This window comes from Tachypleus tridentatus, unplaced genomic scaffold (genome assembly GCF_004210375.1).
Source record: "Tachypleus tridentatus isolate NWPU-2018 unplaced genomic scaffold, ASM421037v1 Hic_cluster_1, whole genome shotgun sequence".
Classification (NCBI taxonomy): Eukaryota; Metazoa; Arthropoda; class Merostomata; order Xiphosura; family Limulidae; genus Tachypleus; species Tachypleus tridentatus.
In genome coordinates this window covers 31649165-31674798 of record NW_027467777.1, presented here as the reverse complement: position 1 = coordinate 31674798, position 25634 = coordinate 31649165, and the positions used below count along the sequence as shown (strand labels likewise).

At 35.5% G+C, this 25634-nt stretch overlaps 2 protein-coding genes across 6 annotated transcripts in view; both read right to left on the bottom strand.

Moving 5' to 3' along the window:
• Positions 1-25634, bottom strand: part of LOC143241953 (granulin-2-like) — a 62299-nt gene that overhangs the window by 19539 nt on the left and 17126 nt on the right. The gene's annotated exons all lie outside the window — the stretch shown is intronic.
• LOC143241960 (progranulin-like) overlaps positions 4310-25634 on the bottom strand; it is a 95678-nt gene continuing 74353 nt past the window's right edge. For all 3 annotated transcript variants that reach the window (XM_076485292.1, XM_076485293.1, XM_076485294.1), the window contains exon 3: positions 4310-4703. In XM_076485292.1, the coding sequence (XP_076341407.1) occupies positions 4456-4703 (248 nt within the window). In that variant the 3' untranslated portion in view covers positions 4310-4455. The remainder of the gene's footprint in view (positions 4704-25634) is intronic.

Genomic DNA, 25634 nt, shown 5'->3' with positions numbered 1-25634 from the left:
GTATTTATTCCAGTGTATATTATTTTATTACATAATATATTTATATGATTTTATTATATAAAGAGTAATCTAAATCTAGAAAGGTGAAAACGTTATTCTCTGCTTATCAATAAAAGTGTTAATACCAGCCATTCTGAGATACATTTTTATTTCAAGTGGGTATCACATCATCAGGAGTATTTTAAATTTTTGTGATGTCATACAGGTGATGATATGTCAAAATTATATAAATATAATCTCAAAAACAATTCTTACAAGAATTTAGTTACCAGATATTCATACCATTTATATCCTACTCCGAAATGTCTCACATTGCTTAAGAACTGAATTTATATCTGTTGTGGTATCAGAGTGTTCAGAAAAATTAATTTAAACAAGAAATTACCCATACCAACTACACAAGAGACTGCTTCATTGAAGAATCTATAATTTTTCACTTGCTACATTTCATTTCTGCCATCAGAAATTCTATTTCCAGGACCACAAAACAGTTTCTAACTAATGTGCCTATTGTATCAACTCTTACCATCACTGGGTTACTGGGATTTTTATGATCTCATTCAATCAGTTGTGTTCATTTGTACATGACATGTAAATTATTTTCCAGCATGGTGGTTGTCCATGGAATAATACCATCTGTTTTGAAGTTATCTTCTCTCATATGCTCATCTTCATTTTAACTCTTTTAACATTTCTGCTAAACCTTCTTTGAAACTATTTCCAGCTTCATCTGCTGTACTTGTGTTTAATTTTTAATGTTTTCAATTTGAGTACTAAAGCTATAAACAGAAGCATGGGAGTACAGTATGCATCTAGTCTTCATCTTGATGTGGTAAACACCATAAGTTGGAGTCGTTCCCTCTCACTGACATTGTAAATCTTATGTTAGTTAAGAAGATGCACACAATATTTGTTTTATCATGAAGTCCTTTTCATCAAATCTAGCTTCCTAATTTCGGTATATCTGTCATCAACCTCTTCCACAAAACAAAAATAATTTCCTGTCTCATATTTATTTTGCTTACTTATTTGATAAATGAAAACCTCCATACATTAAAAAATACTTCTCTTGTTTATCAAATAATAACCATTTTCATTTAGTTTACAGTTCATTTATCCATTACATTAATGTAATGTAAGAAATGTAGAAGTTTACTTTTTATATTCTGTTCTCTATTGTATTACAGTTATCAAAGGTTTGTGGAAATATTGCTTTAATCTACCCTTAGCTTTCCACAAGCCTTGACCAAGAAACCCTTACATACACTTAAAGTCAAAAAATAACTCTGAATCACTGTTTGTACTGAACCTCTTGACTTCGAACCCTAAACAGACGAGGTATGTAAACAAACAAATCACATGCAGCATAATGTGATATTTATCAAAAATATTAAACCTCTTGTTATATCTGTTATTTGTGTGTTTCCTATTGACCTGCTTGGTAGTCATTTTTCTGTGGGAACCATTCAGCACAATGATACACTCTTTACTATCTGTGTTACAACAATACAAGCTCTTTATTGTCTGTGTTACAACAAACCAGACTCTCTACTATCTGGATTACAACAAGTACAGACTCTTTACTTTCTGTGTTACAACAATACAAGCTATTTAATATCTGTGTAACAACAAGTACAGACTCTTTACTATCTGTGTTACAACAACACAAGCTATTTAATATCTGTGTCACAACAGTACAAGCTCTTTACTTTTGTATTTGTTTATCAGTTTTGTTTTTAACGAAACATTTTGTGTAGGGTTTAATTTTGTCTTTCGTGTCACTTCTGTCGTTTAAAAAACACTGTTGTATATCAGGTAGTCGTTTATTTCATGCTGTCTTGAAACTACATTACAGTTAAGTTTCAGTTTCTAAATAATCGTTCCCATAAGAAATTTTCTTCTCGTTTTTTAAATATTTCGCTACTAAACCTCTTCTTGTGATATTTTCAAACGCTGCATTTCTAAGCCTTGTTTCGCCTTTTTTTTTAACATTCCACTACTGAACCTTCTTTATACGACATTTTGGTATACGTTCTAATAAAAACGTTTAAATTGGTTTTTCTTCTGTAAATTTGGTTATCTGCTTTTTGTAGTTTAGTCTTTTGTTTCTGAAATTTCTTATTCTAGTTTTCTTATTGTCGTTTATATTTCTGTTCCTTCAGTTTATATCAAACCCTTGTCACACCAAACATGCTCGCACTTTCATTGTGGTGTTTCTGTATCAGTGATTCTCAAACGACTGTGTTTTATAGTGGTGTTTCTGTATCAGTGAATCTCAAATGACTGTGTTTTTATACTGGTGTTTCTGTATCAATGATTCTCAAACGACTGTGTTAGAAGAGAGGTGTTTCTGTATCAATGATTCTCAAACGACTGTGTTTTTATAGTGGTGTTTCTGTATTAGTGATTCTCAACCGACTGTGATTCACTGTTGTATGTTATTTCCAAGGCGTTTCTTCATATTTCTGTCCTCTGTCTAACGTTTGGAACTATAACTATCTGTTATTTCTATTATGTTTGTTGGTGTTTTTCACACGCTATATTGATTTCTCACTTAAGTGTGTTTTAAACAATCTATGTATCATTAGCTGCTATAGAAGAATATCTTTTATATACATAGTACACAATAATTATGGAAAACGTATGTCTGCCCGTCTGTGTTACACTTTGCAGAAAAAATACTTTCTCACGATTCAGCTCCATCTACAGTCTTTTTATAAAAACTCAGACTCAACTTTCGTCCTGTAAGAAATATGTTTACTTGACCCACAATATTATTCAGTTATAAACACGTGAGTTAAAGATGACTCAGGACAGTTTTGGGTTCACAAAGAATTATTTGCAATAGTAAGACGTAATTCACAGTGTAAATAAATGTAAATTGTAAACCATGTGTGTTTCATGTCACAATCATTATGTATGCCTGAATGTTCTATAAAGTTGTGTTTCAAAAGAGGCTGATCTTCTAACTAGATCTGACAGCTCCTTTCTTGGACTTGTCTAATGGATTTCGTCTCATCTCTGGTTGGCTTCGGCCCGGCATTGCCAAGCGTATTAAGACGTGCGAAACGTAATCTGATGGTCGCGGGTTCGCATTCCCGTCGTGCCAAACATGCTCGCCCTCCCAGCCATATGGGCGTTATAATGTGACTGTCAATCCCACTATTCGTTGGTAAAAGAGTAGCCCAAGAGTTATAGGTGGGTGGTGATGACTAGTTGCCTAAGCTCTAGTCTTACACTGCTAAATTAGGGACAGACAGCACAGATAGCACAGATAGCACAGCTAGCCCAGATAGCACAGATAGCCCTCAAGTAGCTTTGTGCGAAATTCAAAAACAAAGAAAACAAACTGGTTGACTTCTTTCAAACATCATCGTAAAACGTCACGAGGATTATACACCCCTAATTTTTGATTTGACAGATTAAAGAAAAGGCAGCTAATTAACAGCATCCACAGCCAACTTTTGCGCACTCTATTCGAAAAGTAGTATTTCACTTTTATAACGCGAGATTCTGCGCTTTGAGCGGAACGAGACAAGATATACCTCTGAAGGCTTGCGAATTCTTCGTGCTCTACGACTTATTTTAGTTTCATACTCTCCGAGTTCCTAGTATTCACCTCGAGTTTCACGCTAGCAGATACAGAGACAGAAGACCTTATTACCTTAAGAAGTAACCCGAGACTGCAAGTTTCACTAAGTTCAACAGAGAGGCGTCATGCCGGCCGGAGTCGGAGCGGTCAGACATCGTGGAGAACGCTGTAGCGTCTGATAAAGAGGGAACAAGACCGTGTAGAACAGGGACCAAAAGTAAGTCTAGTGACGGTAGCCATATAGTAGATGATAATTTAAAATTAAAATCCCTGATGTTTATTGTTGAAAAAGAACAAAAAGCCAAACTAACTCCTACTAAATATGCTACTGTAAGAACTAGAAACAAAGAACACTTATTAAGGATATTGTACTTTCAACTTGTGATGATAGTGTAGCTAATAAACCTACAGTATTAGATAACGACAATCCAATAACTCGTAGTTTAAGTATCTCAAACCTCACCCTGGATATTCCACAACACACAAATTCTGAACAAGACCAAGTTCTTCCTGACGACGAAGGCTTCGCGCTCGTGCAGACTCGTAGTCAGAAAAAAAAACTTAAACAAAAGTCAACCGATCTCGACAAACGTACACAACCCGTACACTTATTTTACTTTCAACTTGTGGTTTGTATTGTCACTGTTTTATCAAACTGTTTTTGATGATCTGAAGTTCGACACATTATAATAAAACAGTCTTTATCACGTATACTTTAATTTATAACTTTTATTTTTCTCCTCAATTTTTAGTGACAATGGTGCATGGAAAGCATGTCAGTTAAAAATATAGACTTTAATGTAAAACAAAAATACCAAAATAATTAAAGGTTTTTTGTTTTGATTTTAATTTCTGTGCTCAACTCAAGATTTCCTAGCAGCGACGATAGATGTCGCTTTCGGTGCGTCTCCCCGAACTGCACCAGCAAAGGATGGACATCGATTACATCTGGAAGAATCTGCTGAACACGAATGCAGAGAAAAGCAACATGTTTCTCCACTACAGCAACAGACGGCATTGCGAAGTCCGCAACAACCGAAACCGCCATTAGGATGCAAGCAACAAGTATACCCGTCAGGGCAGGTCCATCCATTTCCACAGTAAACAACAGCTACGGATAAAATAAATCGTTCATATTACATTATGTGTTAACAATAGAATGTTTATAACTGATCGTTTCGACTCTTCCAAGTAATATCATAATAACCTTTATTTTACTTCAAACTATCAAGCGACTAAGTTAAGGAAAACATAACCTTTAGCTGCTGTCGTTATTAAACACGTGACAGAGGTAGACAAATGTCTAGTACTCTACCATGTGTTTCTACACCAATGGACCAATACCAAGTATTTTAATTACTGAGTAAACAAGTGTTTTATATCTAAAATTAATAAAAAACCTAACAAAGAGCACAACTTCTATAACCGTTTAACCCTCAATTTTAATATTATAAGATGTATAATAACATGTCTGTGATAAAGGTTTTTCAATTCAACTATTTTAAAAATAAATGGTAAACAGTTTAAAAATATAACTTGGCTAATTAGCTGAATTAATTATATATTATGTGCACGTCCATCTGTTAATGTATGTGACCTGTTTCTTATTTTACTTCTTGTTTCTCCGGACGATGGCGCTCTAGATGACAATAGAAACCTGGGGAGACTGGTTCAACAAAATTAACTGTTTATTTTATGAAAGTTTTACCGTGTTAAACAGTTTAGTAGATTTTAGTTTTATCGTGTTGTATAACTTACGTTCAGGTTGATGATTTAGTAGGAAGTCGTCCTAAGTTTGTTAGAACGTATTTCGTTCCACAGATTCCAACAATTCCTTTCCAGAATCAGATCACGTGACTAAATACATAATAAAGACAAACCGATGTGTAATATCAAAATTCTTTGACAAACTTACCATAAGCGTCTCCCGCTAAGACGACAAGAGAGAACAGAAACAAGAATTCGGTCTTCATGTCTACAATATACGAATCACAAGACACTGAAGAGATTCAAAATAAATCAAAACAATTTATTAAAACAGGAACAAAACTTGCAACGGAATTCCAGAAAACAAACAATTTTGTTTTGAAAAATTACAAAGACGTAATTCAGTGTTGTTGTTAAACTGTGATTTGTTACAAATATCACGAATGATAATTTTAACACGTTAAAAAACAGTATCTTACTTCACTTGTTATTCAGAGAAAAATGTTTTATTTTGAACATGCTAAGAAAGTTATTACTTCTAAAGTTATAAAACAGTATGTTCCACTAGATCGAAAGCTGATTATCAGTATGATTCACTAGAACCAAAACTGTTTATCAGTATGTTTCACTAGATCAAAAACTGATTGTCAGTATGTTTCACTAGATCAAAAACTGATTATCAGTATGATCCACTAGATCCAAAACTGATTGTCAGTATGTTCCAATAGATCCAAAACTGATTGTCAGTATGATCCACTAGATCCAAAACTGATTGTCAGTATGTTTCACTAGATAAAAAACTGATTGTCAGTATGTTCCACTAGATCCAAACCTGATTGTCAGTATGTTTCACTAGATCAAAAACTGATTGTCAGTATGTTTCACTAGATCAAAAACTGATTGTCAGTATGTTTTACTAGATCAAAAACTGATTGTCAGTATGTTTCACTAGATCAAAAACTGATTGTCAGTATGTTTTACTAGATCAAAAACTGATTGTCAGTATGTTTTACTAAATCAAAAACTGATTGTCAGTATGTTCCACTAGATCCAAAGCTGGTTGCCAGTACTTTCCAACAGTTGAAACCTAATTATCTGTTTGTTGAAAGTATATATTGAGGACATAACAGTTGAAACTGTACGACACACAAAGTTATTTCCGACAGACTTTATAAAAACCAAAACCTCAAGGCCTAGAGAGGCTTTTCTTTAACGTTATTCAAGGTTTTTGATCGAACATGGCTCGGTTTATCAAAAATAACGACCTAAATTTTCGAAAAGGTCAGATAAAACCACACCCTTATGACCTGGTAACAATAAAAAAACGTGTCGTCCACATGCAGTAGAAGTGGAAAATGAGTAATACATTTAAAGAAGCCTGTGATATATAACGAAAAGTGTATTACATCCCACTTAGAGGCACCTCATAACACCCAAGGGTGCTGTAATAGTCTGTCTTCAAGCTTTCGTATTAAGAACAAGTGGAGAAACACGACTTTCGCCGCTTTCAAGTAATTGCAATAAAAAACTGAGGCCTATGTCTGGCATTATTTTGTCGACGTCAAAATGTGGATTAAAAAACATATTCTCCTTGTTTTCTCCCAACTTACTTCAATTAATAAGATCTCTCGATTTGTCGCAGTAAGAGAAGATAGTTTTTGATAATATAATTGTCTGTTGGAAGGACACCTATATCTATAGTAGGCTTGTCATAAGTTTCCGGAATGGAACGAAATGTTTGGTTAAACAGTAAACCAATTGGAAGGCAGCTAGACAACACCACTAACCGCCAACTTTTGGGCTACTCTTTACCAACGAGTAGTGGGATTGGCTATGATGTTATAACGGCTCCACAGCTAAAAGGACAGACATGTTTGGTGGAAAGGGTATTCGAACCCGTGACCCTAAGATTGCGAGTCGAGTGCCCTAACCACCAAGCCACACAAGGCTCGTTACTTTACGTATCCAGTGAAACTTACGCATCTCATTTGTCAACGTAAAGAACATAAAAAACCCTATTTTGTATTTTACTTATAATGTTCTGTTTATTACAAACATTAGTAGTATGTCGATTGTTTCTTTGAAGTTAATCATAAGACTATGATTATCATGTGTGTTATAAGAGTTACCGTCAAATCTTACTAATTGGTCAGATGAGAAGAAACCATGAGTTGAGGGTGGGTGTTCTTGACTCCATCAGTTGGAAATTAGGAACAGTTACGCGCAGACAGCTGTTTACGTGATTTTGCTTAAACATTGAGAAACCAACAAATCTTATTTTGTCTATTTTTTGCTTGTTCATCGTAGTGTGAAACAAAGACTCGCGGAGACATGTTCTTATTTTCATAGAACAACAATATATGATAGAAACCAAGTATTTATGTATAGCTTACCCTAGATCTGTAGTTTGCACGCGTTCCGTAGTATTAAACATAATGCAAGATCCGAACAAGAATTTTAAGAACTTTGGTCAACCAGTGATTGATTGAGCTTTCAGTTCATTTAACTCCAACCAAGTAGAGGAAATAAAAATATGATACGAACTTTGTGTGCAACTTGTCTAAGTTTACAACCCATTAATGGACGGACTTTTACGTTTTGTTCTAATGCGCGTACATCACCAGAAGACTACACACAATTCAAATCACATTATTCTATACTGGCCCATTACGGGTCTACATTATAAAATGTGAATAATAACATTTCAACTGTGTTATACATGTATTGTTAAAGTTAGCTCAGTACAGACCAGCTATGTCAAAAGTCTTAGTTATAATGTAAGTATCATCAGTTATTTCTGTGTTTCAAATTTTGAGATGCGATTAACTTATTTATTAATTCCTAGAAAGTTAAAAGCAGAAAATTAGTAAATGGCATATTATGTTGGTCATTACGCTTTGTCCACACCTTGTTTTAATGTATAATAACATATTCACCTAACTTGTCGAATTTATATGTCTCGAAATAAATTTACATCAATATGTCAATGCATACAATCACACAGAAACACTTCTATGTGGACTTCTCTGTCGCACCAAACATGCTCGCCCTTTCAGCCGTGGGGGCGTTAGAAAGTGACGGTCAATCCCACTATTCGTTGGTAAAAGAGTAGCCCAAGAGTTGGCGGTGGATGGTGATGACTAGCAGCCTTCCCTCTAGTCTTACACTGCTAAATTAGGGATAGCTAGTGCAGATAGCCCTCGAGTAGCTTTGCACGAAATTCAAAACAAATTCTCGTGAAAACGTGACAAGACATTAGCGAGTGCAAAGTAGGCCTAAAGTGAGTTAAGCTTAGCTGATGAATTGTCGTATTCAATTTGTGTTGTATTTACACTGAATCTTTTCTACACCCAAACTGTGAAAACCTGATGTAGTTAGATGATATATGTGAATATCTGTTAACTAGAACTATAAACAAATGGCATAAGTATAATTATTATATACTAAAGCAGAATAAATAATTTCTAGTACAAATTAAAATGAATTAGTTTATTGCACTGTTACATTGAAAGAGAAACCAAGTGGCTGAGTCTAATGTTATTTTATATGAAGATTGCGATGCTTGAGTCGAACCCTAAAATGACAAAACTTTAAATTTCGAGACTTCTTGAACAAAAAAGTCCAAACGAAGTAAATATTTTTACACCTTGAACGAATATGAAAGATATGTATATACGAGTACACAGAGTATGAAACTGATAAACTGATGTATTATTTACAACCAAAGCAAACAAATAGAGTATATTTTACGTTTGATAAGAACTGAAACGGATACATTTTCTTTATTAACACCAACTATATGTAAATTTCATTATTTTAAAGTTTTTAATGAAAGAGTTAAGTGAACAGGATAACACATCGTTTTATTGACAGTTAAAGTTCAGAATTATTCTAATTTCTAAGAAATATTACATAGCGTATTTCTTGCCTTACTGATTTATATGGACGTGGAATTAGGAACAATATACGAAGCAAACTAATAGTTTTTACGTGCCTTGTCAGTAACGTCATATTTCCATTCTATATTTAAAGTTAGTTTCTTTAACATTATTGGTTAATATATTAAATTTATATATTCATTTTTGCTTATTTTTATATTATTTATTTATTACGTTTTATCACTTTATTCTTTTACACTTATTAGGATTATTTTGTAGTTTTAGCATAGCACATGGATTTAGGACTAACCATAATTCTCCTACGCTAGACAAACCTTGTAAAACGTTGTTAGGATTATGGTCGAAAACATGGCTAACAACGACAGTACTCAAATTAGCTACGTTAATTACTGGATTATTTGTTCGTTTTGTTTTATAAAGGTAGTTTGTTTGGTCACAAGTTGTTAGTAAAGTTAAACAAGAAACCCAGTTTAGCAAGATTACGCTAGTTATTGTCGTTTGATAGATCTCGATTCCTTTATTCTTTAAAATTAAAATATTTTATAACTTTAAAGCAAGCAAATCACAATCCACAAGATGTAAATTTTATTCAGGAAATATAAAACATTTTTATAAATTGATGTGTTTGGAGAAAAGTACCCACTTTCTTGTAGACGCTTATCATGTTTTGTCTGGAGTTTGGAATTATTCTGCTCTCCCATTATAAGTTTGAAGCTACTTGTCTAAAATCAAAGTTAGTTTTATATTGACATGGGAAACATTTTCATTTATATAATCATGAACATTTCATTGGGAACAAGTTATTTATAATCCTTTCATTATTCATTTGTTTGTTCACTTCCCTCACAGAAAGTGCCATGATAATAAAGGTATTAACCATTTATTTGTTCACTTCCCTCACAGAACGTGCCATGATAATAAAGGTATTCACCAGTTATTTGTTCACTTCCCTCACAAAACGTGCCATGATAATAAAGGTATTCATCATTTATTTGTTCACTTCCCTCACAGAACGTGCCATGATAATAAAGGTATTCATCATTTATTTGTTCACTTCCCTCACTGAACGTGCCATGATAATAAAGGCATTCACCAGTTACTTGTTCACTTCCCTCACAGAACGTGCCATGATAATAAAGGCATTCACCAGTTACTTGTTCACTTCCCTCAAAGAACGTGCCATGATAATAAAGGTATTCATCAGTTATTTGTTCACTTCCCTCACAGAACGTGCCATGATAATAAAGGTATTCACCAGTTATTTGTTCACTTCCCTCACAGAACGTGCCATGATAATAAAGGTATTCATCATTTATTTGTTCACTTCCCTCACAGAACGTGCCATGATAATAAAGGTATTCACCAGTTATTTGTTCACTTCCCTCACAGAACGTGCCATGATAATAAAGGTATTCACCATTTATTTGTTCACTTCCCTCACAGAATGTGCCATGTTAATAAAGGTATTCACCATTTATTTGTTCACTTCCCTCACAGAACGTGCCATGATAATAAAGGTATTCACCATTTATTTGTTCACTTCCCTCACAGAACGTGCCATGATAATAAAGGTATTCACCAGTTATTTGTTCACTTCCCTCACAGAACGAGCCATGATAATAAAGGTATTCACCATTTATTTGTTCACTTCCCTCACAGAACGTGCCATGATAATAAAGGTATTCATCAGTTATTTGTTCACTTCCCTCACAGAACGTGCCATGATAATAAAGGTATTCATCATTTATTTGTTCACTTCCCTCACAGAACGTGCCATGATAATAAAGGTATTCACCAGTTATTTGTTCACTTCCCTCACAGAACGTGCCATGATAATAAAGGTATTCATCATTTATTTGTTCACTTCCCTCACAGAAGGTGCCATGATAATAAAGGTATTCACCAGTTATTTGTTCACTTCCCTCACAGAACGTGCCATGATAATAAAGGTATTCACCAGTTATTTGTTCACTTCCCTCACAGAACGTGCCATGATAATAAAGGTATTCATCATTTATTTGTTCACTTCCCTCACAGAATGTGCTATGATAATAAAGGTATTCACCATTTGTTTGTTCACTTCCCTCACTGAACGTGCCATGATAATAAAGGTATTCATCATTTATTTGTTCACTTCCCTCACAGAACGTGCCATGATAATAAAGGTATTCACCATTTATTTGTTCACTTCCCTCACAGAACGTGCCATGATAATAAAGGTATTCACCAGTTATTTGTTCACTTCCCTCACAGAACGTGCCATGATAATAAAGGTATTCATCATTTATTTGTTCACTTCCCTCACAGAAGGTGCCATGATAATAAAGGTATTCACCAGTTATTTGTTCACTTCCCTCACAGAACGTGCCATGATAATAAAGGTATTCACCAGTTATTTGTTCACTTCCCTCACAGAACGTGCCATGATAATAAAGGTATTCATCATTTATTTGTTCACTTCCCTCACAGAATGTGCTATGATAATAAAGGTATTCACCATTTGTTTGTTCACTTCCCTCACTGAACGTGCCATGATAATAAAGGTATTCATCATTTATTTGTTCACTTCCCTCACAGAACGTGCCATGATAATAAAGGTATTCACCATTTATTTGTTCACTTCCCTCACAGAATGTGCCATGTTAATAAAGGTATTCACCATTTATTTGTTCACTTCCCTCACAGAACGTGCCATGATAATAAAGGTATTCACCATTTATTTGTTCACTTCCCTCACAGAACGTGCCATGATAATAAAGGTATTCACCAGTTATTTGTTCACTTCCCTCACAGAACGTGCCATGATAATAAAGGTATTCACCATTTATTTGTTCACTTCCCTCACAGAATGTGCCATGATAATAAAGGTATTCATCATTTATTTGTTCACTTCCCTCACAGAACGTGCCATGATAATAAAGGTATTCATCATTTATTTGTTCACTTCCCTCACAGAACGTGCCATGACAATAAAGGTATTCACCATTTATTTGTTCACTTCCCTCACAGAATGTGCCATGATAATAAAGGTATTCACCATGTATTTGTTCACTTCCCTCACAGAACGTGCCATGATAATAAAGGTATTCATCATTTATTTGTTCACTTCCCTCACAGAACGTGCCATGATAATAAAGGTATTCATCATTTATTTGTTCACTTCCCTCACTGAACGTGCCATGATAATAAAGGTATTCATCATTTATTTGTTCACTTCCCTCACAGATACGAGCCCTGGATCTCCAGTTGGTCGATAATTGGAGTTAGGGTTAGTTAAAGTAAATGTTTATCATATGTTGTTTTTATAATTAGACCTTCTATTTTATGTTTCGTTAAATATAATTACAGATCTCTCTTAAGTGTTTGCTTCTCGGAGGTTTAGTGGGATACTTTAGAGTTTATTGTACTAAGATTCTGGATTCTATCTCTGTATTAGGCAAATCACAAATAGTTCACTGTGCTGTTTTGTGCTTAAGAATAAATAAATGTCATTTGAAAGACTAAATGGCGAGATCAACTCTCAAATTACCAACTTGTTTTGGTACTGTTCGCTAACTGTTCACATATTGAGTAATGTTATGTTGCTACGTTTCATTGTCTTTAATAAAACACACAATTAATAAAGTTAAATTAATAAGGAATTTAACACATAAATAGTTTATAAAACACTCGACAAGGTCTGGAACCCATTGACGGATAGATAATATGTAGAAACATTAATGATGGATTATTTGAGTTACAGTTTCTGTGGAACCCCCTTGTAAGTCTACGGACTCACAATGCTAAAATCCTGAGTTGGATACCCGCCGTGGATACAGCGAATAGCCCAAGGTGACTATATCTTGTTACAAACAAATAGTTTTTAAGTGTTGTGCTCTCATTTGAACTTAACTATAATTTTGTGTGTCGATCCGCGGATATTAAAGCCCAATGTTCGAGCCGCCGCGGTATGCCAGCGAACACGTTGTATCCATGACAATCAGTTTTTCGTCCGTTAGCAAAAGTGATCAACAAGCGACAGATACTCTGACTGGTTGACTGAGCACTTCTAAGTTAGGGATAACTGTACCTAAATTCTAGAGGGTTATTTCAATCCGCCCGTTTAATCCATGCATCATATCTATGTAATACGTATCCGCCTGGAAGATATACAGGCACATGGACATTTTGTAACGTGACGACTTTATTCTAGTGTTTTATTAAACTATCTGTCGTTAACACTAAAAATGTGATTCTCATAATGTGAAACACAGAAACAAAATGTGCTTCTGGCTAACACATCTTTGAAGCAAATAGACAGTGTTTAAATCTTTAGGTTGATAATTACAGTAAACCCACGTAATCCGTGACTCACCCTGTCCTACCCTGTAGTTACAACCCAGCTGAGATTTAGGGTAACGAGTATCCGTAACATAATGTTTAATAAGGAAGTGTATACAGGAGTAACGTCCCGATGGCTGATCCCCCTCTGATCGGATCTGTCGCTCTTCATTGAATAATACCTTCTAATATTGGTTAAAACAAAGAACCACGAACTGGATCATAGTTCTCACTATCTTTCTATGTTCAGCTACGCTGACTCCATAATAAAGTTTATTTGATATATATATATAAGAAAAAATAATTTATGTCTCTTTTTATTAATAACAATTGTGTGTGGGAGATAGTCAGCGAGCAGTTTCCTGAACCTCAAGTTAAGATTGATGTAGTTGTGCAGAATTAGACATTCCAGTTTAGAAAAATCATCTCGAAATATCTTTCTAGTGAATGTCGTAAGACGGCCCCCAACAAGTTTGAATTCGTGTGTGAAAATAAACCGTGTCTCGTTCAGCCGAAACTCAATGATGTAATTAATCGAGGGAATTATGGGTAAGTTTTATGTTTCCTTATCTTAGGTCTTTGTAGATGTACTTTCCTTATATTTAAAGTTAAAAAGACAGAAAGCGATAAATCACCACTTTTCTGATACACTAAATAAATTCTAATTTAAAGTCGTGTTTACCATGATGTTAAAATTTCTAATTATTTACTTCGCCCTGAACAGAATATTTCACTTTGACCAAACTCTCCTATTATCTCAAAGTCACATGAATTGCGCTTAAGAGTTTTTGTATATAATTACAATACTATTGTAAAGTTTAAATTTATTTAGTGGCAAACTTGTCTATTTGTTCATAAGTAGGAATAGTTTTAGTTTATTAAGATATATAGAACATGGCAGACAGCTAAAACCGTCCAATAAAACACGTAAAATACTTTTTTCGGACTTTTATTATAATGTTGACTTGTAATTAAACATTGGTCTATCTTTGTTGTGCAAATTGCGGGTATCGAAAGTCGGTTTTAGCATTATAAATTCAGGACTGTGCCACTGTTGGGGGATTTCTTTCGTAAACAATCAAATTTTTTTCCCAGCTACGCATATTTCACTAGTATTTCATTAACGTTGTTAGAATTGACTTTTTACACAATATCCAGCAATTTCTACAAAGAGAAAATTATTCTTGCGCATATAAAGTATTATGACAGCAAAGCAATGCTGCCGAAATTTGATTGCACGTGGAAAAACGTTTTTATGTCTTTCATTGAATGGGTTCAACTGTCTGGCGGGTGATATGTATGCTAAGACTAAACGTAATAATTTAGTATATGGCGAAATTCTTTTGAAATAGTTTAAAACATCAAGTAGAACAGCCTACTTTAAGGATAAGTTTTAAGGGATGAAGTGAAGAAATGTTTTGGAAAAAAAAACAGAAGATAATTTAAAGTAAATTATTTCGCCCACAGATGGCGGGCCTCTAACTATTCCTTCTTCTGGGGCCGGACACTCGAATATGGGATCCGTTATCGTTTGGGAACATTTAAACCATACCGTGAGGTAAGTAGAGTTCTGTTATTATGAGGAAAGTTGGGATGTTCTCCGTGAAGTAAGAATAAATCAATGTCGTGATGTAGGTTAGGGTTCTTTATTGTTTAGAATCAACTAAATCATATTGTGATGTAGGTTAGGGTTCTTTATTGTTTAGTATCAGCTAAATCATATTGTGATGTAGGTTAGGGTTCTTTATTGTTTAGAATCAACTAAATCATATTGAGATGTAGGTTAGGGTTCTTTATTGTTTAGAATCAACTAAATCATATTGAGATGTAGGTTAGGGTTCTTTATTGTTTAGTATCAGCTAAACCATGTCGTGATGCAGGATAGGGTTCTTTATTGTTTAGAATCAACTAAATCATATTGTGATGTTGGTTAGAGTTCTTTATTGTTTAGTATCAGCTAAATCATATTGAGATGTAGGTTAGGGTTCTTTATTGTTTAGAATCAACTAAATCATATTGAGATGTAGGTTAGGGTTCTTTATTGTTTAGAATCAGCTAAATCATATTGTGATGTAGGTTAGGGTTCTTTATTGTTTAGTATCAGCGAAATCATGTCGTGATGTAGGTTAGGGTTCTTTATTGTTTAGAATCACCTAAACCATGTTGTGATGTAGGTTAGGGTTCTTTATTGTTTAGAATCAACTAAACCATGTCGAGATGTAGGTTAGGGTTCTTTATTGTTTAGAAACAGCTAATCTATGTCGTGATGTAGGTTATGGTTCTTTATTGTTTAGAATCAACTAAATCATATTGAGATGTAGGTTAGGGTTCTTTATTGTTTAGAAACAGCTAATCTATGTCGTGATGCAGGTTATGGTTCTTTATTGTTTAGAATCAACTAAATCATATTGAGATGTAGGTTAGGGTTCTTTATTGTTTAGTATCACCGGGATTACTTACACGGTTGGATAAGTGTTAACCCTTTTACCATCGATATATTGTTTCATCCGGAAACTCACATGATGTGTACGTGCACAAAAACTGACAGGGCCTGGCATGGCCAAGCGCGTAACGCGTGCGACTCGTAATCCGAGGGTCGCGGGTTGGCGCCCGCGTCGCGCTAAACATGCTCGCCCTCCGAGCCGTGGGAGCGTATAATGTGACGGTCAATCCCACTATTCATTGGTAAAAGAGTAGCCCAAGAGTTGGCGGTGGGTGGTGATGACTAGCTGCCTTCCCTCTAGTCTTACACTGCTAAATTAGGAACGGCTAGCACAGATAGCCCTCGAGTAGCTTTGTTAGAAATTCCCAAACAAACAAACAAAAAGCTTTGTGCGAAATTCTAAAAACAAACAAGAACTGATAAATATATATTTTTATTTGTTTGCTCGTAAGTTATGTAATATTACACAACGGTCACACTAAATTATTGAAATTAGAGACGTCCTACGGCGACATAATAAGAAACAAATAATCGTATATTCTGTTCAAAAACACCGTTCTTTATCAAGCACACCTCACATAACGGATTCAAAACACAATATCCGTTCCCATCTCGTTTAATAATTTCTACAAAATAAATTGCACATTTTTGTTTAACGCTGTTGAAATCTCGTATTTAAAGCAAATGTATTTCTTTCTTTTAGTCAAAGATGTCATTGTATTTTTGACTAAGGATTATCTTTGGTTTATTCAAACTGTATGGGTAACAGTCTTATTTGTAGTTATAAAACAGAAAAACATTGTACCATCTTATAGTTTATGCAAGTAAGATAAACATATATCTTAATTAATGTTTGGTTCACACTACAGACGATGCACATGAACGAGATTCGAACGTTGGATCGTCAACCCTTGCCAGAAAGCTTCGATTCCCGTCGACGGTGGCCAAGAATGATCCAAGACATTAGGGATCAGGGAGAGTGTGGGTCATCGTGGGCATTTTCAACTTAGGTAGAGTTTTGTTTCAATGCTTCCCCACCAGGGATAGCTTGTTGTATATCTATGTTACCTACAGTCTTATGGGTGAATGTCATTAACAGATCTAACCACCTGGCCATGCCGGGCCGAATAGAGCGAAATTAGTGTAGTTGGTTGATTTTGGACACTTCAGAGTGTTTACGTAATTTTGTACAATATCGGATAGAATGATGTTTGATAAACAAGAAACAATGCAACCTCAGGAAGTGGTCAAGTTGCTATTGGACTGCGTGGAACTGACCAGTAGAGAAGTAGTTTGATTGTAAGTGATTAGGGACACGTGGTTCGAGCACCACCCGAGAAGAAACGTCTTGAAGATATTGTTAGACCCAATTTGATTATGTTACTACCAATAGAAGGTTAAGCAATGTAATATGATAATCCAAAAATTTCCCAGGGGCTGACTGTGAGGCGACCATGTCTCTGGAGAGTGAACCATCAAGATAAGGTTGAGCAAACTTAGAAACCAGAAGCGACATAAAACCTCGATTATATAATTCTAATGGTAAACGGCCCGATTACATAAATGCATATAGTTGTGGTTAAAATTATTTTCAACGACTTAAAAATAAAGGAAATATGTCCAAATGGGGTTATTATTCTAAAGAAACACCAGTTAAATGTGGTTATTATTCTAAAGAAGCACCAGTTGAATGGGGTTATTATTCTAAAGAAACACCAGTTGAATGGGGTTATTATTCTAAAGAAACACCAGTTGAATGGGGTTATTATTCTAAAGAAGCACCAGTTGAATGGGGATATTATTCTAAAGAAGCACTAGTTGAATGTGGTTTTTATTCTAAAGAAACACCAGTTGAATGGGGTTATTATTCTAAAGAAGCACCAGTTGAATGGGGTTATTATTCTAAAGAAGCACTAGTTGAATGTGGTTATTATTCTAAAGAAGCACCAGTTGAATGGGGTTTTATTCTAAAGAAGCACTAGTTGAATGGGGTTATTATTCTAAAGAAGCACTAGTTGAATGGTGTTATTATTCTAAAGAAGCACTAGTTGAATGGGGTTATTATTCTAAAGAAACACCAGTTGAATGGGGTTATTATTCTAAAGAAGCACCAGTTGAATGGGGTTATTATTCTAAAGAAACACCAGTTGAATGGGGTTATTATTCTAAAGAAACACCAGTTGAATGGGGTTATTATTCTAAAGAAGCACCAGTTGAATGGGGTTATTATTCTAAAGAAGCACTAGTTGAATGTGGTTTTTATTCTAAAGAAACACCAGTTGAATGGGGTTATTATTCTAAAGAAGCACCAGTTGAATGGGGTTATTATTCTAAAGAAGCACTAGTTGAATGTGGTTTTTATTCTAAAGAAACACCAGTTGAATGGGGTTATTATTCTAAAGAAGCACCAGTTGAATGGGGTTATTATTCTAAAGAAGCACCAGTTGAATGGGGTTATTATTCTAAAGAAACACCAGTTGAATGGGGTTATTATTCTAAAGAAACACCAGTTGAATGGGGTTATTATTCTAAAGAAGCACTAGTTGAATGTGGTTTTATTCTAAAGAAGCACTAGTTGAATGGGGTTATTATTCTAAAGAAGCACCAGTTGAATGTGGTTATTATTCTAAAGAAGCACCAGTTGAATGGGGTTATTATTCTAAAGAAGTACCAGTTGAATGGGGTTATTATTCTGAAGAAGCACTAGTTGAATGTGGTTATTATTCTAAAGAAGCACTAGTTGAATGGGGTTATTATTCTAAAGAAGCACTAGTTGAATGTGGTTTTTATTCTAAAGAAGCACTAGTTGAATGGGGTTATTATTCTAAAGAAGCACCAGTTGAATGTGGTTATTATTCTAAAGAAGCACCAGTTGAATGGGGTTATTATTCTGAAGAAGCACTAGTTGAATGTGGTTTTATTCTAAAGAAGCACCAGTTGAATGGGGTTATTATTCTAAAGAAGCACTAGTTGAATGTGGTTATTATTCTAAAGAAGCACTAGTTCAATGTGGTTATTATTCTGATGAAGCACCAGTTGAATGTGGTTATTATTCTAAAGAAGCACTAGTTGAATGTGGTTATTATTCTAAAGAAGCACCAGTTGAATGGGGTTATTATTCTAAAGAAGCACCAGTTGAATGGGGTTATTATTCTAAAGAAGCACTAGTTGAATAGGGTTATTATTCTAAAGAAGCACTAGTTGAATGGGGTTATTATTCTAAAGAAACACTAGTTGAATGTGGTTTTATTCTAAATAAGCACTAGTTGAATGGGGTTATTATTCTAAAGAAGCACCAGTTGAATGGGGTTATTATTCTAAAGAAGCACTAGTTGAATAGGGTTATTATTCTAAATAAGCACTAGTTGAATGGGGTTATTATTCTAAAGAAGCACTAATTGAATGTGGTTTTATTCTAAAGAAGCACCAGTTGAATGGGGTTATTATACTAAAGAAGCACTAGTTGAATGGGGTTATTATTCTAAAGAAGCACCAGTAGAATGTGGTTATTATTCTAAAGAAGCACTAGTTGAATTGGGTTATTATTCTAAAGAAGCACCAGTTGAATTGGGTTATTATTCTAAAGAAGCACTAGTTGAATTGGGTTATTATTCTAAAGAAGCACCAGTTGAATTGGGTTATTATTCTAAAGAAGCACTAGTTGAATGGGGTTATTATTCTAAAGAAGCACTAGTTGAATGTGGTTTTATTCTAAAGAAGCACTAGTTGAATGTGGTTATTATTCTAAAGAAGCACCAGTTGAATGGGGTTATTATTCTAAAAAAGCACCAGTTGAATTGGGTTATTATTCTAAAGAAGCACTAGTTGAATAGGGTTATTATTCTAAAGAAGCACTAGTTGAATGGGGTTATTATTCTAAAGAAGCACTAGTTCAATGGGGTTATTATTCTAAAATTATGGTAAAAGAAGCAGAAAACCTTGGACTCGTGGAAGGAAGATAAAACCCGTAGTGTGGAAGCCTATAAGAAACTGGAGAAAAGAATTTGTTCAATGTGTAATGAAGAAATGAAAACTGGCTTAATGCAAGATGTACAGAAAAACTTAAAGATGTTAAATCAATGTGTAGGAAAATGGGAAACATTAAGGATAAAGAAGGGTGTACTGCTGGTGACTGTATAAAAGCTGAAAATGATGATGTAATTATGGAAATGGAACAACTGTTGAAAAGATGGACAGAGTGTATTCGACGATAATTATGAAGAACAATCATAAAAACGAACACTTGTCAACAGAGTGGAAACCAAGAAAACTGCAAGACAACATGAAATTATTGTAGATCAGATGTTTGGAATAATTTGGTATGAATAAGTTAAGAACTGTTATCAATGAAGTTTATAAAAGTAGTAAAATGATCTGTGATAACTCAATGTTCATTGTAATCCCTAAAAGACCAATTTATTGTGAACATTATCGAACCATCAGTTTTATGAGCCATGTGACAGAGATCCCGTTAAATGTGTTAATAATGAAGTAGAATGAAACCAGAGATTGGAAAAGTTCAATATGTTTTTTATTGATGATCGTGGAAGAAGAAATGCCATCATCTTGGTAAAAATGTTTTTGTAGTGGATAATAGACATGAAGGACCTTTTATTGTGTTCTAGTGATTATTCTAAAGCTCTTGATACATGTGGAGGTAATGAACATTATGGAGAAGGTGGACACTTGTGGTAAAGAATTGGGAATTTTAAGAAACCTTTGTTGGACTAAACTGCAGTGGTGAAAAATAGAAAACAAGTAAGTAAAGCATTGAGCAAAACTGTTTGTTTTAATATGACTTGTTTGATTTGTAAAATGAGAAATTCCTGAGGGACATTGAGGAGTTACCAAAACTGATCATTGGTGGAAAGAATTTGAACAACTTGTACTTTACTGATGACACAGTTTTAATGGCTGATTCAGAAGATAAGTTACAAATTATTTTATCGAAAGTGGGAAGATTAGTTTAAGTGTTAACTGTGGGAAAACAGAATGTGTGTTAATTGCAAATAAGACTATTTCTGTCTGTCAAAGTAGATAAGGAACGAGATAGGTCAATGAATTTAACTACTTTAAAACTACATAACACCAGATGGTAAATGTAGAATATGAATAGCAAAATATGCATTTCTGAAAGTGGAAAAGACATTAACAGATAATATAGAAGGATAGATATGTGAAATTCCTTGACCACAATATCCAGTTTGGATATGGTTCATAGAGAGGACGAGATCTGTGGAAGACCTTGGTCACCAATGTTCTGTTTGGATACGGTACGTAGAGAGGGAGAGATCTGTGGAAGACCTTGGTCACCAATGTCCTGTTTGGATATGGTACGTAGAGAGTTCGAGATCTGTGGAAGCCCTTGGTCACCAATGTTCTGTTTGGATACGGTAGTAGAGAGGGAGAGATCTGTGGAAGACCTTGGTCACCAATGTTCTGTTTGGATATGGTACGTAGAGAGGGAGAGATCTGTGGAAGCCCTTGGCCACGAATGTCCTGTTTGGATATGGTACGTAGAGAGGACGAGATCTGTGGAAGACCTTGGTCACCAATGTCATGTTTGGATACGGTACGTAGAGAGGGAGAGATCTGTGGAAGACCTTGGTCACCATTGTTCTGTTTGGATATGGTACGTAGAGAGGGAGAGATCTGTGGAAGACCTTGGTCACCATTGTTCTGTTTGGATATGGTACGTAGAGAGGGAGAGATCTGTGAAACCCTTGGCCACGAATGTCCTATTTGGATATGGTACGTAGAGAGGTCGAGATCTGTGGAAGCCCTTGACCACGAATGTCCTATTTGGATATGGTACGTAGAGAGGACGAGATCTGTGGAAGACCTTCGTCACCAATGTCATGTTTGGATATGGTACGTAGAGAGGAAGAGATCTGTGGAAGACCTTGGTCACCATTGTTCTGTTTGGATATGGTACGTAGAGAGGGAGAGATCTGTGGAAGACCTTGGTCACCATTGTTCTGTTTGGATATGGTACGTAGAGAGGGAGAGATCTGTGAAAGCCCTTGGCCACGAATGTCCTATTTGGATATGGTACGTAGAGAGGTCGAGATCTGTGGAAGCCCTTGACCACGAATGTCCTATTTGGATATGGTACGTAGAGAGGACGAGATCTGTGGAAGACCTTGGTCACCATTGTTCTGTTTGGATATGGTACGTAGAGAGGGAGAGATCTGTGGAAGACCTTGGTCACCAATGTTCTGTTTGGATATGGTACGTAGAGAGGGAGAGATCTGTGGAAGCCCTTGGCCACGAATGTCCTGTTTGGATATGGTACGTAGAGAGGTCGAGATCTGTGGAAGACCTTGGTCACCAATGTTCTGTTTGGATACGGTACGTAGAGAGAAAGAGATCTGTGGAAGACCTTGGTCACCAATGTTCTGTTTGGATATGGTACGCAGAGAGGGATAGATCTGTTGAAGACCTTGGTCACCAATGTCATGTTTGGATACGGTACGTAGAGAGGAAGAGATCTGTGGAAGACCTTGGTCACCAATGTTCTGTTTGGATATGGTACCTAAAGAAAGTGTGTGTGGTTGACATACTATTATTATACATTCTTAAAATCCCCGACATACTGGATATAAAATACACTTTTAAAAGTATACCAGATCTAATACTGGTGTATAATAAGAAGTAAACTAATTAGGGTGATTCTTGGCCAGATAGGGAAAGATCCTCACACCATAACGTTGTTTTATCTCTAACATCTGGTTTCTACAGCATTAGCTTCTGATCGGAGAGCCATCCAGTCGAGAGGCCGAGAAAGATTAACATTGTCTCCTCAGCATCTTGTTTCTTGCAACACCAGAGGGCAGCAGGGTTGTGAAGGAGGCCATATAGACAGAGCTTGGTGGTTTTTACGAAACCAGGGGTAACTAATACGTTTATTAATGATTATTGGTAACATTAAGAGTTTAAAATTTAAAAGTAATATGTATATCTTCCACTAAATACATTCTTATAAAAATCCTCTTGTTTGGGTAAGAGAAAAATTACAGTTACAGTCATGTGAAAAAGTTAGGACACTCTATGGAAGCCTGTGTATTTTTGTAACATGTTTGGATATATAGATATTTAATCTCAATTTTAACAATACTGAGAGATTATAGGAATATAAGTAAACAATTAAAACTGAAGAAAAGACTTTTCATGATCTTCTGTAAATGTAATTCTACACAAATGAATATTCTAACTGAGGTAAAAGTTAGGACATCCTACCCCCTAATAGCTAGTGTTACCCCCTTTGGCTGAAATAACTGCAGCGAGACACTTCTTGTAGCCATCTACCAGTCTCTGACATCGGTCTGAAGAAAGTTTGCCCCACTCCTCAATGCAGAATTCTGTGAGATGTTTGAGGGGTTTCTTGCATGTACAGCCCATTTTAAGTCACCCCACAGCATCTCAATGGGATTAAGATCTGGGCTTAGATTTAGCCGTTCCAGGACTCTCCATTTCTTAGTTTTCAGCCAGTCCTTGGTGGATTTACTGGTATGTTTTGGGTCATTGTCGTGTTGCATGGTCCAGTTCCGCTTGAGCTTTACTTTTCTTTCAGATGGTTTCACATGATCCTCAAGCACCCTCTGATACACAGTAGAATTCATGGTGGATTCTATGATTGTGAGCTGTCCAGGTCCTGCTACAGAAAAGCAGCCCCAAACTTCCACCTACATGCTTCACAGTTGGTATGAGGTTCTTTTTCTGGAATACTGTATTTGGTTTACGCTAAACATGTCTTCTGTTCTGGTGTCCAAATAATTCAATTTTGGACTCATCTGTCCAAAGAACATTATTTCAGAAGACCTGGTCTTTGTCTACATTCTCTCTGGCACACTTCAATCTGGTCTTGATGTTTCTCTTAGAGAGCAAAGGTTTCCTCCTTGCACACTTCCCACGCAAGTTAAACTTGTGCAGTCTCTTTCTGATTGTAGAAACATGTACTTTCACATCAACAGTAGCCAGAGCCTGCTGTAGGTCCCGTGATGATATGTTAGGGTTTTTGGAGACCTCTTTTAGCATCTTGCGGTCTGCTCTCGGGGTGAACTTGCTTGGACGACCAGACCTGTTGACAGTTGTTTTGAAAGTCCTCCACTTCTTGACTATTTTCCAGACAGTGGAATGGCTGATTTCAAAATCTTTTAGGATTTTTTAAAATCCCTTACCAGACTCATAAGCTGCTACAATTTTCTTTCTGAAGGCCTCAGACATCTCTTTTACTCTCACCATGGTGCTCACTTCAACAGTCAGGAGTACACCAAACTAAATGTCTCAGGTTTAAATAGGACAAGCCTCATTCAAAATGCTGAGTAACGATCTTCTAATCATGTACACCTGGTGTGATACACCTGTGTGTGAGTTGAGCCATTTTAAGTGGGAATAAATGTGGGGGTGTCCTAACTTTTTTCTCAGTTAAAATATTCATTTGTGTAGAATTACATTTACAGAAGATCATGAAAAGTCTTTTCTTCAGTTTTAATTGTTTACTTATATTCCTATAATCTCTCAGTATTGTTAAAATTGAGATTAAATATCTATATATCCAAAAATGTTACACAAATACACAGGCTTTCATAGGGTGTCCTAACTTTTTCACATGACTGTATATAAATTACTATCTATCAGATGAGAATACGTAACGTATTGATTGATGGATAACGTTGGTATTCTTAAGAAATTATACTTTTGGGGTGGACAGTGGGGTAGTTTCAAAGAGGACTCATTTTTATCCAAACAGTGTTTCGTCTTGATCGCTTTCTTATTGTTTAACACATTTTATTCTAAAATGTTTCTAACATTTTAGGCTCACGTCAGAACAGTGCTATCCTTACACAAGTGGACACTCAGGTAAAAAAGGACTTTGCAGAATTCCTCGTGGACGACACAAACGTTTCCGATGTCCATCTGGTATACGGGGTGTAAAGAATAGGTCAACTCCTCCTTATCGGGTTGGTCCGTCGGTGAGAAACTGTTAAATTATATCACTAGTAATAATATACAGATGTTTAGCAGTTAACAGTTAAAGAGATTTTCTGTGTTTTAAATACAGATTGATTTGTTTTGAATTTCGCGCAAAGTTACGAGGGGTATCTGCGCTAGCCGTCCCTTATGTAGCTTTGTAAGGCTAGAGGGAAGACAGCTGGTCATCACCACCCACCGCCAACTGTTAGGCTACTCTTTTACCGACGAATAGTAAGATTGACATTATAACGCCCCCACAGCTGAAAGGGCAAGCATGTTTGGTGTGACGGGGATTCGAACCCGTGACCTTCAGATTACGAGTCGAGTTCCCTAAACCACCTAGCCTTATTCGGTTTATGCTGTTTGAAAGACAATTTCACTGTAACTTTGTGATCTGGCCACTTCGGGTATCGAAATTCAAATTTTAGCAGTATAAGTCCAACGCACTGAACTTACTGAACCAAAATCTTGACCAGTGACCAAACCTTTGTAGCATGGCTTAAAAATGAAGAACTGTAGCCTTACCAACATCAGTTACTAACTAATATTCCATTCTTACGATTTGTATCTTGAAATGTTCAAAGGCTCAGCTTAAACTGAACATACGCTCCGACCCATTCCTATCTTGTGGTATCTTGAAATGTTCTAACTGAACATACGTACCCATTCCTATCTTGTGGTTGTGAACGTCACGTCA